Below are 18,044 nucleotides of genomic sequence, written 5' to 3'. Positions count from 1 at the left end.
TGAAGCAATCCCGGGGCAATCACACGGGAGTCGACTATACGCATGCGCGTGGTCTGAGCAATTTCCGGTGAAGTTAACGCGTACACCTGGACAGAGAGTCTCCGGCTTGGTCGTTTGTCGGTGAGAGTGGGAGAGTGGATGAGTCTAGAATAGAGTTTCTGGCGGGTTTGAGCGGGAGCGAACTTGTGTCCCCTGCCTCCTCTCACCCCACCCCGGTTGGTGCACTTGACCCGGGCGCGCGGTTTGGGAGTGAGCCTTGCGGCCTGACTTGTGTCCGCCACAACTCTCAGGGCCTAAGCGAACAGGCCGTCTGATAACAGCTTCTGCCTCAGCAGAAAGCCTCAGATCTTTTACTGCATCGACACCTCGTAAATTGCCCTGACGGATAGTTGGCCCCATCCAGTCTAATTCCTGTTCGTCATCTAGTCTGGGGAAATCAAAATTTATTTGTCAATTTAGTGAAATTAGCAGGCTAAGAATTTCCTTTCTTAATCCCCGCCTCGCCCCGCCCCACCCCACCCCGAGTATTACTCGTGACATTAATCGTCTTACTTCGTATCTCACCTTTTTGTTTGCCATGATTTCTACCCATCCAGGTGGAACTCCTTTGAAAATATGCAACAAATCTGCGCACTCTGCTGCGTGAGCCTGCAATTTATTCCATAAGTGAACAACCTCTTAGGAAGAAGAATGTCATATCTAACCTTGTTCTACTCTTCTATAATTCATGTGCATGATCACTGGTTCTTCCTACATACAGATTGTTTGCTTCTTCATTATTTTAAGCAAATCCCACTCCACTGAGTCTGGGCTTTTTGAGATGATATGGCAGCAATTTATATTTATTATGAGAAGAATTTGGAACTAATGAGTCCACTAACACCTTTAGAGATTTTAAAAATTAAATAAAACATTTATTAACAAAAAAGAATAAAACATGTGCGCAAGATTACAATTACATAATTACTTGGTTACTTACTATTACAACAATTCCAAAATTCCTATTTAACCAGGCTCCCAACTACACACCCCTTTAAGGTAACAGTCCAAAATAGATTTTAAATTTATAGTGACAATCCAGCAAGGTTACCAGAAGCACCCACTTGACAGTGGAATTCTGGTTACTGGAACAGCAGACTTCTGCAAAGTGGCTAGAGGCTTTTTTCCAAATCTGTTTCACATGGTGCATCTTTCAGATATTACATGGCCACCCCCATGGCTTCCAATCTTCCTTTAAATATATTTCTTCCTCTTTAATCTGTAAATCTCATTGTTCCCAGATGGTCTTTGGAATTTGCTTTTCCCATAACATAAAAATCTTTTATGTTGTCATTATGATCAGCCCTTTTGGGAAAAATCAACAAAACATCCTACCATGTCTCTGAAAATCAAACACCTCCATCTATCTAAAATTGCAAATTTCATTCACACCTTATCTGCTGACTTTACCCTAGCTCACTCATTAGCATTTCACCTGCCCTTTTACACCTATCTCTTTTGATAATTTCAACCTTTCAGTCTATGCATCTCTAATTAAATCAGCCACATAGAACCATCCACACACACACACAAGCATTAGCCTACTTCACAATACCCCACAATATTATGACATATATGATAGTTTTGTGACATTTTCTAAAGTAAATAGGACAGCTGTTTGCTAGCTAACTTGGTTACAACTCTAAAGCAGAATACTTTCTCACTCCACTGAAGTCTTTCTCTGCTTGATTGAGCCCTTTCCTCACTAGCTACTTGCCAGAGTTCTCTTGGAAATGTTTGGTCATGTGACCATTTCCCACAAAATTCAACTCCTTGAAAGGAAAGAAATAATGTGCATCATTGATAATAGTGCTTTTCACAACCTTAAGGTGTTCCAATGCTCTTCACAGCCAGTGAAGAATTGCACTCATGTATTGTGTCAGTCAGTTTGCACACAGCAAAGCCCCCCAAATGCAGTGAGATAGTGACGAGTAGACTGAAATGCATTTTTTTCTCTTGCTATGGAAACTTTTTAAATGTTTTATATGATGATACAATGATAGGTAGGAAAGCACATTGTGAGGAGGATACAAAGAGTCTGCAAAGGGATATAGTTAGGTTGAGGGAGTCGGCAAAACATTCACAAATAGTGTACAATGTGAGTGAATGCGAACGTGTCCACTTTGGCAGAAAGAATAGAAAAACTGAATGTTATTTAAATGATGAGAGACTGCAGAATGCTGCAGTACAGAGGCACCTGGGTGTCCTTGTACATGCATCACAACAAGTTAGCATGTGGGTACAGCAAGTAATTAGGAAGGCAAATGGAATGTTGGTCTTTATTGCAAGAGGAATCAAATATAAAAGTACAGAAGTCTTGTTACAGCTGTACAGGGCATTGGTGAGACCAATGAGAGCACGCTATACTTACCTGGTATTGTGCAATGAGATGGGATTAGTTAATGACATAATGAAGGTGCCCCTAGGTAGCAGCAATCATAATGTGATTGAATTTTACATACAGTTTGAGGGAGAGAGGAGTGGTTCTAAGACTAGTATTTTAAATTTAAATAAGAGCAATTATGAGGGCAAGAAAGCAGAGCTAGCTAAAATGGACTGGTAAATTAGGTTGAGGAATAGGTCAATAGAGATGCAGTGGCAGACATTTAAGGGGATATTTTATATATTAGATATATTCCAACAATAGATATATTCCAACAAGAAAGAAAAATTCCAGGGGGAGGACCCACCATCTGTGTGTAACTAAAAAAAAATTATAAGTAGTATCAAACTTAAAGAAAAAGCATATAATTGTGCAAAGATAGGTGCAGGTCAGAGTATTGGACAGTATATAAAGAAAAGCAAAGAATGATTAAAAGATGAATAAGAAGGGAAAAATTACAGTACAGGAGAAAGCTAGCTAGAAATATAAAAACTGATAGAGTTTCTATAGATATTTAAAAAAGAAAGGTAACAAAGTGAGCACTGGTCCTGCAGAAAGTGAGTCTGGGGAATGAAAAATAAAGAGATAGCAGATGAATTGAAAAGTTACTTTGTGTCAGTCTTCACTATGCAGGATACAAATAACATCCCAGAAATAGCTGTAAATCAGGAAATGGAAGGGAGGGAGGAACTCAAGAAAATTACAAACACCTGGGAAATGGCACCGAGCAGTTTGTTGGAACTGCGGGCTGACAAGTCCCAAGCCATCCTAGGGTCTTAAAAGAAGTGGCTAGTGAGATAGTTGATGTGTTGGTTTTAATTTTCCAAAATTCCCTAGATTAAGGGAAGTTCCATTAGATTGGAAAATGATGAATGTAACTCCTTTATTCAAAAAGAGGGAGACAAAGCAAGAAACTACAGGCTAGTTAGCTTAACATTCATCATAGAAAAAATGTTAGAAGCTATTATTAGGGGAGTGGTCATGTGATGGAAATGGAGTAAGAGGTGGCTGAAGACAGCTCCCATGATTCCTGTGGTTTATCTCTGTGGAAATTGCTGATGTTGGGTTGAAAGGTTCAGCTTTTTCACTGTCTGTTTTGGGGTTTGCTCTGACACAACATACATTTGAAATGTCTAAACCCAGAGGCAAACGCAATCAGAATGAAACCAGGCCTGGTGCTTTATCGACTGCATTGTCCGATATTACAGCTGGTAACAACATGGCGGTTTTCCATGCTGAATTTAATTCTGCCAGCACACCTGCTGACTTACAGAGCACTATTCTCGCTGAATTTGCTGTACTCTGTTCGGAACCACGTTCCTCTGTTGCTACTCTATTAGCCTCTGTTGCTACTCTACAAGCCTCTATCGCTACTCTACAAGCCTCTATCGCTTCCTTCAATCAAAGGCTGCGAGATGTTGAACGATCAGGACTCAAGCAACAGAATTGTGGCTCTGGAGACCTGCTGCAACCAGCTGGAAGCCCAAAATACTAAATTGTTGAAGAAGGTGGATGACCTGGAAAATCGCAGCCGAAGACAAAATTTATGGATTCTCTCGGTGCCCAAGGGTGCGGAGCAGGGAAACCCTACAACTTTTACTGAGGCACTTTTGGAGGTTTTTGGCAAGGAGAGTTTCAATTTACCACTGGTAGTGGATCGAGCCCATCGCCCTTTGGTGTCACGGCCACAGCGTGGTGAGCCCCCAAGGCCATTAACACTAAGACTGCATCACTATAGAGTGAAGGAGCAAATTATGCGTCTGTCCAGAGAAACTATACTTTCATGGAAGCAAGATATTCATCTACCCTGACCTCACCATGGATCTAGCCCAGTGTCATGGAGAATATACATTAGTTAAAGCCCAACTTTGTGAAGCCAGACTTAAATATGGCTTTCTCCACCCTGCTTGCTTGCACATAATCTTATTCACTCTGTTGAAAGTTTTCAACATGCCGCAAGAGCTTCAGCCTTATTCAAGGACACAATTGTACCGTCTCTTAATAAGTCATATCTTGACTTCACCCAGGACAAAATGGTACTCAATGCTTAATTAGGTAACTCTGCATGATGGTTCTGTTACATGATAAGTTTTGTTGGTTATACCAATCTCTTTGTATCATTTGTCCAAACTACACTAATCGTGGCAAGTTTTACATAAACCCTATGGATATTTATTTTTTACCTTGTACCGCATGTACAATTGAATTATTTGAGAGTTGAATCTTTCTTTATATTCTCCCTCTCTTGTGGAGTACCATATTACAAAACTGTTGCTTCAGACAGATTCTGCACCTTGTTTAGCATATGCTGAGCTTTACAATTCTTTCGTTTGGGATATTTGATTGTATATTGCTTTAATGTGGGCTGTCTTTTTAAGACACACTGGCAAGATAGGTATGAATAGTACACTAGCTGTGAGGGTTAGCATCCACCTCGTTTGGGGAGGTGATGTAAGCTTTTCTTTCCTCCTTCCCTTTTTTTTCTCCCTTTTCTTTTTTCACTTTTTCTTGGTCTTTTCCAGATATACATATATGCTTTCCTTTTGGTCAGTTTTTAACATTCTTTAGGTGGATAAGCTTTGGTTCAAAAATATTTAATCCTTTATTTGCAATAGTTAGCCCTATGGGACCCAGATGCTTTGATCATCATCATGTCCACTAATATTAAGGCCTCACAGGGTGGTTGTCCAATCTATTTTATCACCTGGAATGTGAAAGGTCTAAATCACCCAGTTAAAAGAAATAAAGTTCTCCTCATTTACATCATTTGAAGGTGGGCATTGCCTTCCTGCAGGAAACTCAGTTATGTACATCTGACCATTTTTAAATGAGGTTGGGTTGGGCAGATGTTTCATTCTAATTTTCATAGTAAAGCGAGAGGTGCAGAAATTTTAACCCATAAAGGCATTCCCTTTGTTCAGTCTTAGGTTATAGCTGACCCTAATGGTCGCTATGTTATAGTACAAGGCAGACTTTTTAATTGCCCATTGATCCTAGCTAATGTATATGCACCCAACTGGGGTGATCACTGTTCCATTTCAAAATTCTTATTTTCCACAGCTGATTTAGACTCATATCTTTTACTCCATGGAGGAGACTTTAACTGTGCTCATAACCCAAATTTAGATCACTCATCCACAAAATCTGTTCCAATGTCAAAATCAGCCTCAGCCATCAGTTCTTTTCTGGATCCACATGGATTGGTAGACTCATGGCATTTTCTAAACCTATCAGCAAGACAATACTCATTTTTTTCTCTCCCCTGTTCACCACACCTATTCACATATTGACAAATTTTTCCTTGACGAGAGGCTGCTTACGTTAATTCAATATTGCACACACGATAGTTTTGTGATCTCTGATCGTGCCCCCTTAGTTTTAGCAATACGATTCCATGACCAACCTGTTTCTTGACCACCATGGGGCCTTGATTCTCTTCTTTGGTGGACCTGGATTTTACTAAATTTATTTCCTCACAAATAGATATTTTTATGGAACTTAATACACTCCAGATATTTCCTTTGCTACTGTTTGGGAGAATATGAAGGCTTACCCAAGTGGACAAATAATTTCATATACTGCTCAACTTAACAAACACAATACCTCAAAATTGTCCCAATTGATTGACAAAATTCTCTTAGTGGACCTGCAGTATGCTATTGCACCTACCCCAGTATTATACAAATAATATCTGGCTCTACAAACTAAATTTGATCTTCTTTCCACTAAATAAACAGAAAATCTTACACTTGGATCACGTAGTATATTTTGTAAGCATGGTGAAAGAACCAGTAGGCTCCTGGCTCACCAGCTTCGCCAGTCTGCTTTCTCTCAGCTTATTGCTAAAATTACTCCAACAGGGTCAACTATCATCAATAATCAATTCGAACTTTTTTATTCCACTCTTTACACCTCAGACTCCTTTTCAGATCTTGGCTTATTTCACAATTCTTTTGATAATATGGACATCCCATCTCTAACGTCTGACTCTATGAATGCGTTAGAGGTACCTCTTTCCCAAGATGAAATACTAAAAGCAATTAAATCCATGCAAAGTAATAAGGCACCAGGGTCTGATGGATTTCCAATAGAATTTTATAAAATATTCTTATCACAGCTTTCTCCATTATTAATGTCTCTGTTTTCAGAATGCTTTCTCTCTAAGACGCTGCGCCAGGCATCTTTGTCTATTCTTTTAAAGAGTGATAAGGATCCTCTGCATTGCAGTTCATACTGGCCCATTTTCCTTTTAAATGTGGATGTCAAGATACTAGCTAAAGCCTTAGCCCACCATCTTGAACCTGTCCTTCCATCTCTTATCTCTCCTGATCAGACAGGTTTTATACAGGGCAAGCAATCCCTCTCTAACTTATGGCATAATTTCAATATTTATACACATTCAACTACTCTTCCTGAAGTTCTTATTACTATGGATACAGAAAAGGCTTTTGATAGAGTAGAATGGGACTACCTTTTCTTTACTCTTCAAAAATTTGGATTTGGACCCATTTTTATAAAATGGATAAAATTTTGTATTCCTTACTGGTTTTTAAAAATTTGTCCATGGGATGTGGGCGTCGCTGGCCAGGTCAGCATTTATTGCCTATCCCCTAATTGTCTTTTTTCAGAGAGCATTTAAGAGTCATTGCTGTGGGTCTGGAGTCACATGTAGGCCAGACCAGGTAAGGATGGCAGATTTCCCTCCCTAAATGACATTAGTGAACCAGAGGGGTTTTTACAACAATCGACAATCATGATCATCATTAGACTTTTAATTCCAGATTATTATTGAATTCAAATTCCACAATCTGCCGTGGCAGGATTCAAACCTGGGTCCCCAGAGCATTACCCTGGGGTCTCTGGATTACTAGTCCAGCAACAATACCACAATGCTATTGCCTCCCCTAAACTACGCTATCACCTATTATACATGCAAATAATATCCACTCTAAACTCTTTGACCTCCATCGAGGTACTAGACAAGGCTGCCTCTTCCCCCCCCCCCCCCCCCCCGCTACTTTTCGCTATTGCTATTGAACCCCTGGCAATTTCACTGCGGACCTGTGAAGATATTACAGGGTGTTATACAGGGTGGAGTCGGGCAGAAACTCTCCCTATATGCTGATGACCTGCTTCTTTACATCTCTGATCCGGCCTCGTGTCTCCTACATATTTTCTCTATTCTTAAGCAATTTGGTCATATTTCAGGTTTTAAAATTAAATTGCATAAGAATGAAATTTTTCCTATTAACTCTATTGCAAAGAATTACCTTCTTCCCGTCCCTTCAAGTAAACTGTTTTAAACACTTAGGCATTTTAGTTACTCGATCCCTTGGAGACCTTTTTAAGCTCACCTTTGACCCTTTGTTGAAACGTATGAAGGAGGACTTCGCACATTGGTCTAGCTTACCCCTTTCTTTAGTTGGTCATATAAATTCTGTAAAGATAAATATTTTGCCAAAATTTCTATACTTATTTCAGTGCATTCCATTGTTTATTTCGAAACATTTTTTTGTTGCAATGCTTCCTTTATTTGGAATAAAAAACACCCAGAATTCTTCGTTTTTCTACAAAGTCCCAAGCATTTAGGTGGTTTTGCACTGCCAAATTTTTAGTTTTATTATTGGTCTGCTAATATCCATAATTTTATTTTTTGGCTTCATTTGGACTCGCTTAGCTTAGCATGGGTGCAATTGGAGGCACCCCTCGTGTCGATCCATATCTTTGCCTGCTCTGTTGTGCTCATCCATTCCTTTCTCAACCAGTCACTTTTCTTCAAACTCTATTGTTAGACAGTCACTTAAGATTTGAGCCCAGATCAGAACACACTTTGGGCTGCAATCTCTCACTATACAGCCCTATTAATGCAAACCATTTATTTCCATCTTCATTAGGAGATTCTGCCTTTCAAGTCTGGCACGTGAGAGGTGTAAAAACCCTTGCTAACTTGTACATTGATAATATTTTTGCTTCTTTTGACTCTTGTAAATATGGCCTACCCCACACACACTTCTTTCGCTATTTACAAATCAGAGATTTTGCATGCAAAAAAATCGCCCGGTTTCCTTTATTGCCCCATAAATCACTGATAGATATTATGTTAGAATTAAATCCTTTTGTTAGGGGGTTAATTTCCAAATTGTATTCTCTAATTTTTTTGATGCACTGCCCTTCACTTCCTACCTTAAAAACTCATAGGAAGCAAGATTTTGATTCAGACTTATCAGAAGATAAGTCTATTCTCTCTCTCGTATACATTCCTCATCTGTATGTGCAAGACATGGGTTGCTACAATTTAAAATCTTACATCATATCCATTTATCCAAGGTGAAATTATCTAAGATTTATCCAAATTTTAATCCAGCCTGTGATAAATGTCATACTGCCCCAGCTTCTCTAATTCATATGTACTGGTCGTGTCCTAAATTGGCTTTGTTTTGGGAAAAAATTTTTAGATTGCTCTCATAACATTGAACCTTCTCCCATTACAGCACTCTTTGGAGTGGAACCAAATGCCACCCCTCTTATAAAAATTGAGACTGATGTACTCGCCTTTTCAAAATGATTGGCTAAACATATTATTCTATTAAATTGGAAGCAGTTTGCCCTGCCGCCTTTTACTAATTGGAAACGCGATCTTATGCAGAATCTTAAACTTGAGAAAATTAAGTACACTATAAGAGGCTCCACTGATGGATTTTTATGTAGCTTGGCAACTATCCCTAGATTACTTTGAAGAACTACAGCTCTCTGCTTTCATATAAGTTTCATAAATATCAGGTGAACCTATACCTGACCTATGATTGTTGTTCATTTTATTGTTTATTTTTGGGGGGGTTAGGGAGGGGTTTTTTTTTTTCCATTTTTCTTCTTCCTGCTCCTCTTTTCCTTTCCTTCTTTTTCTCTTCCAAATGTAAGTGTATTGAATTATTGCTGCACAGTAAGCTTTTTTGCATGCTTATTCATGACTGTTGTTAAATTTTTTCTTTTGAAGAACAAAAAACTATTATTAAAGATGTTATAGCAGGACACTTAGAAAAAAATCAAGGTAATCAGGCAAAGTTAACATGGTTTTGGAAAGGGAAATCATGTCTAACCAATTTATTGGAGTTCTTTGAAGAAGTCACAGATGCTGTGGATAAAGGGGAATCAGTGGACTGTACTTGGATTTCCAGAAGACACTTGATAAGGTGCCACATCAAAACTTATTGTGGGAAATAAAAGCTCATGGTGTAGGGAGTAAAATATTGGCATAGATAGAAGATTGGCTAGCTAACAGGAAACAGAGTAGGCATAAATTGGTAATTTTCTGGTTAGCAAGATGTAATGAGTGGTATGCCCACAGGGATCAGTGCTGGGGCCTCAACTGCTTACAAATTATATAAACAACTTGGATGAAAGTATGGTTGCTAAATTTGCTGATGACACGAAGGTAGGTGGGAAAGTAAGTTGTGAAGAGGACATGAGGCTACAAAGGGATATAGATAGGTTAAGTGAGTGGGCAAAGATCTGGCACATGGAGTATAATGTGGAAAAGCCTGAAATTGTCCATTTCGGCAGGAAGAATAAAAAGCATATTACCTAAATGGTGAGAGATTGCAGAGCTCCGAAATGCATATGGACCTGGGTGTCCTAGTGCATGAATCGCAGAAGGTTAGTATGCTGGTACAGCAATCAATTAGGAAAGCTAATAGAATGTTATCATTTATTGCAAGGGGAATTGAATGCAAAAGTAGAGAGGTTATGCTTCAGGTATAGGGCATTGATGAGATCACACCTGGAGTACTGTGTACAGCATTGGTCTAATTTAAGGAAGCATGTAAATACATTAGAAGCAGTTCAGAGAAGGTTTACTCGACTCATACCTGGAATGGACACGTTGTCTTATGAGGAAAAGTTGGACAGGCTAGGCCTGTATCCACTGGAGTTCAGAAGAGTAAGAGGCAACTTGATTGAAACATATAAGATCCTGAGGAATCTTGATAGGGTGGATGCGGAGAGGATGTTTCCTCTTGTGGAAGAATCTAGAACAAGGGGCCACTGTTTAAAATAAGGAGTCACCCATTTAAGACAGAGATGAGGAGACTTTTTTTCTGAGGGTCGTGAGTCTTTGGAACTGTTCCTCAGTCTTTGAATATTTTTAAGGCAGAGGCAGATAGATTCTTTATAAGCAAGGGGGTGAAAGGCTATCGTGGGAATGTGGAGTTGAGGTTACAATCAGATATGATTTTATTGAATGGTGGAGCAGGCTCGCGGGGCCAAATGGCCTACTCCTAATTCATATGTTTATATTGAATGGCGGAACAAGCTTGATGGGCCAAATGGCCTCCTCCTCCTATTTCTTAGATCTTATGATCTATACATACGTTATATCCTTAATACAACAGGAATCTCAGTTTATGTCTATTCTCACTTACCAATGCACAAATCAGATGCCAAACTATTAGAATACTAGAATGTTACAAATAGTGAACATGGCATGGCATCAACTTGTATGATATCCTTCCGTTGTCGCCAGATTTTGCTGTTGTACTTGTTATGGATGCTTTCTTGGGACTTGTAGATGTTGTATTATTGTCCATAGCCAATAGTTTCAAGCTGATGCCAGCAAATGATGGAATAGAAGCTGCTGTAGTCCTAAAGATATTCTGATAATGGGCATAAATACTGAGAAAACTTAATCAAGTAACATTACTATATCAGTTTAGTCAGTGAACTCTACAGTTTAAATCTCATTCATATCTTTTATGTGTAGTAGCCTTTTTTCCTTGTGTAGAAATAAAGAAAAGGCCCTAAAATAGATTATTTATTATAAAAATAAGATACTTATTGATTTGAGTACTTATTGATTTGAGATTAATGGATTTCCTACGCCAATCTCTACTATGGATATTTACCAAATTTTACAATTCCCATTCCACTTGGCTTTTCCTGTGCTCAGGACAGAGTCTGGCCCTGTCAGTACCTCATCTCCTTTGACCCTACAAGTCAAATAATGCACTTGTGTGTATGCAACATTTATGTTGTGTGTTCATCTCCTATTGCATTATACACGCGGAGTAAAGACCAAGTGTTTTCTTCAAGTCAAGCAAGATCAGAGAATGGGCATAATTGAAATAAAGTGCACAGATGTAATTCAGTCACCATTTAAAGTCATACATTTGGTCCTTATTTTGTTCAAGACTAATATTTTGCAATTTATGGTTAATTACTGAAACTTGCAGCAATTTGGGAAGCAGCAAAATAGCGTTAGTAGGAGCACAGGAGTTTCTTTATATTAAAAAAAGGGGGAGATGAGAATTTAGTTTACTCAACGAGTGTTAATGATGTGGAGTGCTTGCCTGAAAGGGTAGTGGAAGCACATTCAATTTTAACTTTCAAAAGGGAATTGGGGTCTCTACTTAAAATGGAGGAAAAAATGCAAGATTCTGGGGAAAGAGCAGGGGGGTGAGATCATTAGCAACTCTCAGCGGGCTGGACAATAGAGTGAATAATTCTATAGACTAAGGAGCTGGGAACAAAATTAAATCTCTGCAGTACCACTGGGGCTGTGAGGATGTAATTTCAGCGTGGCAAGTTTACATAGGCAGTTTCTATAAGTGAATACACTAATGTATATAGGAAAAGCTGACAATAGGAAATAAGGTATCATAGATAGAAGTGAAAACAGACATCACTTTTAAACTACAGTTATGCACCTGTTTGTCTTAGTTTGTCTACAAATTAATTTTGCACTGCTTACATTCTTGCAATCACTGACCTCTAAGTGACATCAGCAATTTACAAGAATCTCACAAGCAGTACTTGAGCAATAACCTTAAAGGGACATGTTGAATGAACATCATACCTGTGTCCCACACTCCAGACTGCCAAGGGAGATCTTTGTCGATGTTAAATCTGTTTACTATAATTTTGGTGATATTCATTGTGATCAGTTGGCTAACAATGTAGCTCCTATGATAAAGCACACTGTACCTCTTGTATGTAAAATGTATGCAACTTGCCTGCATTTTCACAAAGATTGCAAAGAGAAATACAGATTAGGAGAGCCATATGGTGTCAACCAAAGCTCATTTGGTAGCACACTTGCCTCTGAGTCACAAGGTTCTGGGTTCAAGTCCCACTCCAGGGCTTGAACACACAAATCAAGGCTGCACTCCAGTGCAGGATGGAGGGAGCAATGCACTGTTGGAGGTGCTGTCTTTCGGATGAGACATTAAAGCAAAGCCCAGTCCGACTGCTTGTGTGGATGCAAAAGATCCCATGGCACTATTTCGAAGGTGATCAGGGGAGTTGCCTTTGGTGTTGTGGCCAATATTTATCCCTTAGCCGACATCACAAAAAACAAATTATTTGGTCATTATCACATTGCTGTTTGTGTGGGAGTTTTCTGAGTGCATATTGGCTTCAGCATTTCCTACATTACAGCAGTGACTACACTTCATTGGTTGTAATTTGAGTCATCCAGTGGCTATGAAAAGCACGATATAAATGCAAGTCTTTTTCTTTTTATGGCTCACCTGGCTCTTCCTGCCATAAATACCTACGGCACTCCATCCCTCACTGACCTGTGCCCCCATTTCTCTTTCCTGTTGCCCACCCCCATTTCACTGCTCTTGAATGTCTTAAGTATCTGCCTCTAATATCTTAGCCTGAGGAGCAGTAATTTCTTTTACTGTGAAGAAGTGCTTCCTAACATCAGTTTGAAACTCTTCCTTTTACTGGTTTGTCCCTGTTTTGTCAGTCATAGCTGTAGCTCAGTTGGTAGCACTCTTGCCTCAGTCAGAATCAAGTTCAGGCTCCACTGTAGTACCGAGGGAGTGCTGTTTTACTGGAAGTGCAGCCTTTTGGATGAGATATTTAATGAGTTTTTAATTGCTCTCCCAGAGAAAAAGATCCCACGAAACTAAGAGCAAGGAAGTTATCCCAGGTGCCCTGGCCAATGTTTATCCCTGAATCAGCATCACAAAAAGATTATCTGGTCATTATCACATTGCTGTTTGTGGGAGCATGCTGTGTGCAAATTGGCTGCCATGTTTTCTACATTACAACAGTGACTACACTTCAGAAGTACTTCACTGGCTGCAAAGTGCTTTGAGATATTATGTGGTCCTGAGAATTGCTATTTAAATGCAAGTCTTTCTTTTCCTGTAGTTGTGATATAACTTGAAATTGTCAGAGTTTATCTTTTCTATTTCACATAGTATCATGTATACCTCTATAAAGCCTCCTCTTATTTGCCTCCTTCAGAACTGAAGAGTTTTTCTAACCTTTACTCATAAAACACAGTTCCTTGACACCTCATGACTCTTCTCCGCACCATTTCTAGAACTCGGATGTTTGTTATATCTTGCTGAGCAGAACGGAACACACTATTTGAGAAAACAAAAATGCTGGAAACACTTAGGAGGTCAGGTAGCACCTGTGAGGAGGGAAACAAAGTCAGTGTTTCAGGCCAATGCCCTTTTCATCAGAACTGAAAGAGGTATTGATGAACTATTTTTAAGCAATTGCAGAACTAAGGGAAAGTGGAAGTAGGCAGGGAAGGAGCAAAAGGGAAAGGTCAGTGAGAGGGTGGAGGGGAAGAGTGATTAAATAACTAAGTAGATGATGGTACAAGGCATAATGGGATGCTAGTGGTCACAAGAAAAGGATGCAATGGGTCCAGAGGAAGTGTAAACAGGAGAATAACAGTGGGGGGAAGGAGAGGGAAACCCTGGAAAATCTGTCAAAGCAGGGAGGGTTGCTATAGTCAGAAAGTCACTAAGAAGGACAGAAAAATCTCAGGGGTGCAAACCACCCTACTGGCCATGTTCCAGTAGGTGATCGCCATCCGAACATTAACTCATATCTCTACTCTTCGTGGCTCTGCTGCAGGCACCCTCCGAGTCCAAAGCATGTTGTCTCAGAGAGAGTGGGAGGGTGGTTGAGATCCAGTGTTGTTAAGCTCAGTGTTTAGGCTGTGACGTGGCAAGTTTAAAAAAAAAATGGGGTGCCGCTCCTCAAATTCCTATTGAGCTTCATTGGAACAGTGTAGGAAGCCAAAGACAGAAAGGTCAGAATGGAATGGAGAATTAAAGTGGCCAGTGACCAGAAGCTCAGAGTCATACTGAGGTGATTAGCAAAGCAATCACTCTGGAATAAGTACATGTCAATCACTGTTTTACTCAGGAGGAGTGTTTGGGGCTCCGGAGGCTGTGAAGGGAGGAGGTAAAAGCATAAGTGTTTCACCTCTTGTGCTTGCATGTATAGGTACTGGGAAGATAGAAGAATGGACTCGGGAGCAAGAACAGAATCCCTTTGGAATGATGAAAGGGGAGGGGAGATGTATTTTGATGGTGGTGGCAGAAATAAAGGATGATCCGTGAATGTGGAAGATAAGGACAAGGGGGGGCACTATCATGGAGAGGGAGGGGAAGAGGTGAGGGCTGAAGTGCAAGAAGTAGAAACTATAATGGAGGGGAAAGTCATTAATTTGAAATGTTAACTGTTTCTCCACTGGTGTTGCCTGACCTGATTGTTTTCAGCATCGTTTTTTTTTTCAGATGTCCGGTATTCACAATATTTTACTTTTGTTATAGTATTTGAGGTGTAGCCTGACCTGAGCCAGTGCTTCAGTGCTGCTGTATTCCTGATATCAATTTCTTCAATACATTTGAAGGTATTTTGCACCTTGCTTCAGAACATAGTATAATAGAATTTTATGATTAGAATTTGTTTGCAACTTTGTAAATCTGGTCGACTGTTAATTGTTAATCATCAACTGTTCACTTGTGTAATCTAGTTCTGATGGCGGGGTGATTTTTAAGGAATGAAGCTTAAGTGTTTGTGGCAGTGCATTAAACCAATGTGTTCTACATCTAGCACTAGGCATGAGTTCTAACAAACCAGTGGGCTCCCTATCTAGTTATGCCAGATGGGAAATACCCATTCGCATGTAACTTCAATTTTTAACATAGGGCACTGGAGAATATAGTGTGGTAGTAAAGAATATAGGTGTATAAATGTGCTAAGGTACTGAATAGTAGTTTGAGGGTTTTAGGCCCAGTACATAGGGTGAATTCTTAAATCTCCAACCCGGTAGAAATGGGACAGCAAACTCAGAAATAGCTGCAGCATTATTTCCCCAGTCTCGCTGCCCAGCAACAAGAGCCACCAGACCCTGAGTCGGGGAGCAGGCCTATTTAAATTACTAATAATGGCACTATGGCGCACATAGGAATCCGACTGCTGTTTCTGACCACCATCAAGTGGCAGTCTGGAGAAGATGCCGAAGTAAGTTCCTTTTCATTTTTTTTTGAAATAGTGAGGAGCAGGAGTGTTGCTCCAGGCTCCAGAAGTTTAGCGCGGCTGCTACTGCTCTCCCCTTTGTAGATCAGTCCCCCTACATCCCTTAAGAACCCACATTCCTCTAGTTGAGGGCCAGTCAATACCGTGGCAGTCCAGGGCACTTGATTTCTGGCCACAGCCAGCCGCCCAGTGAAAATAAGGTCCAGCCCTTAAAATGGGTATTATGGAGAATATCCAACCCATGGAATTCCAAATGACGACTTATGACGTTCATAGAAGTTCTTCAAGACAAAGGATCTCAGTAAGGAGGAAAAATTTCACAGCAATGTACTGTTATCCAGTTCTAAGTGAAAGCTTGATGGCTAGGAACAAGAAATCTACCTACCACATTGCAATGGTTCAATGATCTAAATGAAAGCGAACAGATTACATTTTGGAAGGCTATTTTATTCATTCACAACAAAAACAATAGTAATTTGTCAAACAACATTTTTTCCTTTCAAAAATAGTAAGGGGTGACTCGTGCTGAAGATGACTAAGAAGCGAAGGAATAATGGACGTGCCAAGAAGGGCCGTGGCCATGTCCAGCCCATCAGATGCACAAACTGCGCCCGCTGCGTCCCCAAAGACAAAGCCATTAAGAAGTTTGTCATCCGCAACATCGTGGAAGCTGCTGCAGTTCGAGATATTTCGGAGGCCAGTGTTTTTGAGGCATACGTGCTGCCCAAGCTGTACGTGAAATTACATTACTGCGTCAGCTGTGCCATCCACAGCAAAGTGGTAAGAAATCGTTCACGAGAGGCCAGGAAGGACCGAACTCCTCCTCCACGTTTCAGGCCAGGCGCCAACCTCCCACGTGGACCTCCTCCCAAGCCTATGTAAACACTAGCGGATTGTTTAATTTGATTTGAATAATAAAATTGTCAAACCGCTTTTAAAAAAAACTCGTCATTTTCAGTTTAGTCTCAAGTTTTTTTTAAAAATAAAACTCCTACTATTTCATCAGTAATTATTACTGCAATTCACCACGTTTGAACTTTGAAATGATAGACAATATAATTTATATTATATTATATTAGGGAGAGATAAATGGAAAAGTCACTGAATTTTCCAGGTCACACACACCTTTCTGCAGCTCTTTACACCGTGGCATTGGCAGAGATGTTGAAGTATTTTTCCTACTTGTCTTTTTGTCTCTGTAATGTGGGAAATGTTTAAAAAGGAGATAGAAGTAATTTTAAAAATTTATCATTAAAATAGGTGGTGGTACTCATAACTTGTCATCTATAGTGGCGTTTGCTTTATTATGATATCATCAGTGAAATAATGGAGCTGCTGTGATCTAAATTGCCTAGCAACATAGAATTATCTACGTTTACTACATTCATATGCACAGGATACATCAACTTTTCTTAGAAATCAATGCATCTTCACTCTACAATAAATCTGTTTACAAGGGCTTGCTTAAAGTTGCCCTTAAGCAGACATCAAAAATCTGTAAGTCTATCCTTTTTTTCATTCGTTCTTGGGATGTGAGCATTGCTGGCAAGGCCAGCATTTATTGCCCATCCTCAGTTGCCCTTGATAAGGTGATGGTGAGCTGCCTACTTGAACCTCTGCGGTCCATGTAGTGTCGGTACAGCCGCAGTTTTCTTAGGGAGGGAGTTACAAGATTTTGACCCAGAGACAGTGAAGGAATGATCTATTTCCAAGTCAGGATGTTGTATGACTATGAGGAAAACTTGCAAGTGGTGGTGTTCCCTTCATCTGCTGCCCTTGTTCAACTAAGTAGTAGAGGTCACGGGTTTGGAAGGTGTAATTAAAGGAGCATTGGCGAGTTGCTGCAGTGCAACTTGTAAATGGTACACACTGCTGCCACTGTGTGTCAGTGGTGGATGGGGTGCCAATCCAGCAGGCTGCTTTGTTTTGCGTGGTGTTGCAAGCTGCACACATCCAGGCAAATGGAGAGTATTCCAACATACTCCTGACTTGTGTCTTGTAGATGGTTGACAGGCTTTAGGGAGTCAGGAGGTGAGTTACTCGACACAAAATTCCCAGTCTCTGACCTGCTCTTGTAGCCATAGTATTTATATGGCTGGTCCAGTTCAGTTTCTGGTCAATGATAACTCCCAGAATGTTGATAGCTGGTAATTCAGCAATGGTAATGCCATTGAATATCAAGGACAGATGGTTAGATTCTCTCTTGTTGCAGATGGTCATTGCCTGGCACCTGCGTGGCGTGAATGTAACTTGCATATAGTGACTCTGCTTCAGCTTTTATATATAAATCCTATACTTAATGCAGTAAAAATATCACTTGAAGCTCTCATGA

General features: G+C 40.0%; 1 protein-coding gene across 2 annotated transcripts; it reads left to right on the top strand.

Moving 5' to 3' along the window:
* Positions 1-47: 47 nt before the first annotated feature.
* On the top strand, positions 48-16,656 carry LOC144693094 (small ribosomal subunit protein eS26). 2 transcript variants are annotated; one of them, XM_078562487.1, is made up of 3 exons: positions 48-120; positions 15,004-15,083; positions 16,222-16,656. In XM_078562487.1, the coding sequence occupies exon 3, from the start codon at positions 16,244-16,246 to the stop codon at positions 16,592-16,594; it is 351 nt and encodes a 116-aa protein (XP_078418613.1). In that variant the 5' UTR covers positions 48-120; positions 15,004-15,083; positions 16,222-16,243; the 3' UTR covers positions 16,595-16,656. The 2 variants fall into 2 exon arrangements, with proteins under 2 accessions (XP_078418613.1, XP_078418612.1); XM_078562486.1 differs by lacking the exon at positions 15,004-15,083.
* Positions 16,657-18,044: the final 1,388 nt, after the last annotated feature.

This window comes from Cetorhinus maximus, chromosome 18, assembly GCF_964194155.1.
Source record: "Cetorhinus maximus chromosome 18, sCetMax3.hap1.1, whole genome shotgun sequence".
In the NCBI taxonomy this organism is placed as follows: Eukaryota; Metazoa; Chordata; class Chondrichthyes; order Lamniformes; family Cetorhinidae; genus Cetorhinus; species Cetorhinus maximus.
The sequence above is the reverse complement of the archived record's forward strand: the minus strand, read 5'-3'. Positions and strand labels throughout refer to the sequence as shown.

What these genes read in the sequence shown, in the direction of transcription:
- LOC144693094 (XM_078562486.1), top strand. Translation starts at nt 16,244, where the DNA reads ATGACTAAGAAGCGAAGGAATAATGGACGTGCCAAGAAGGGCCGTGGC.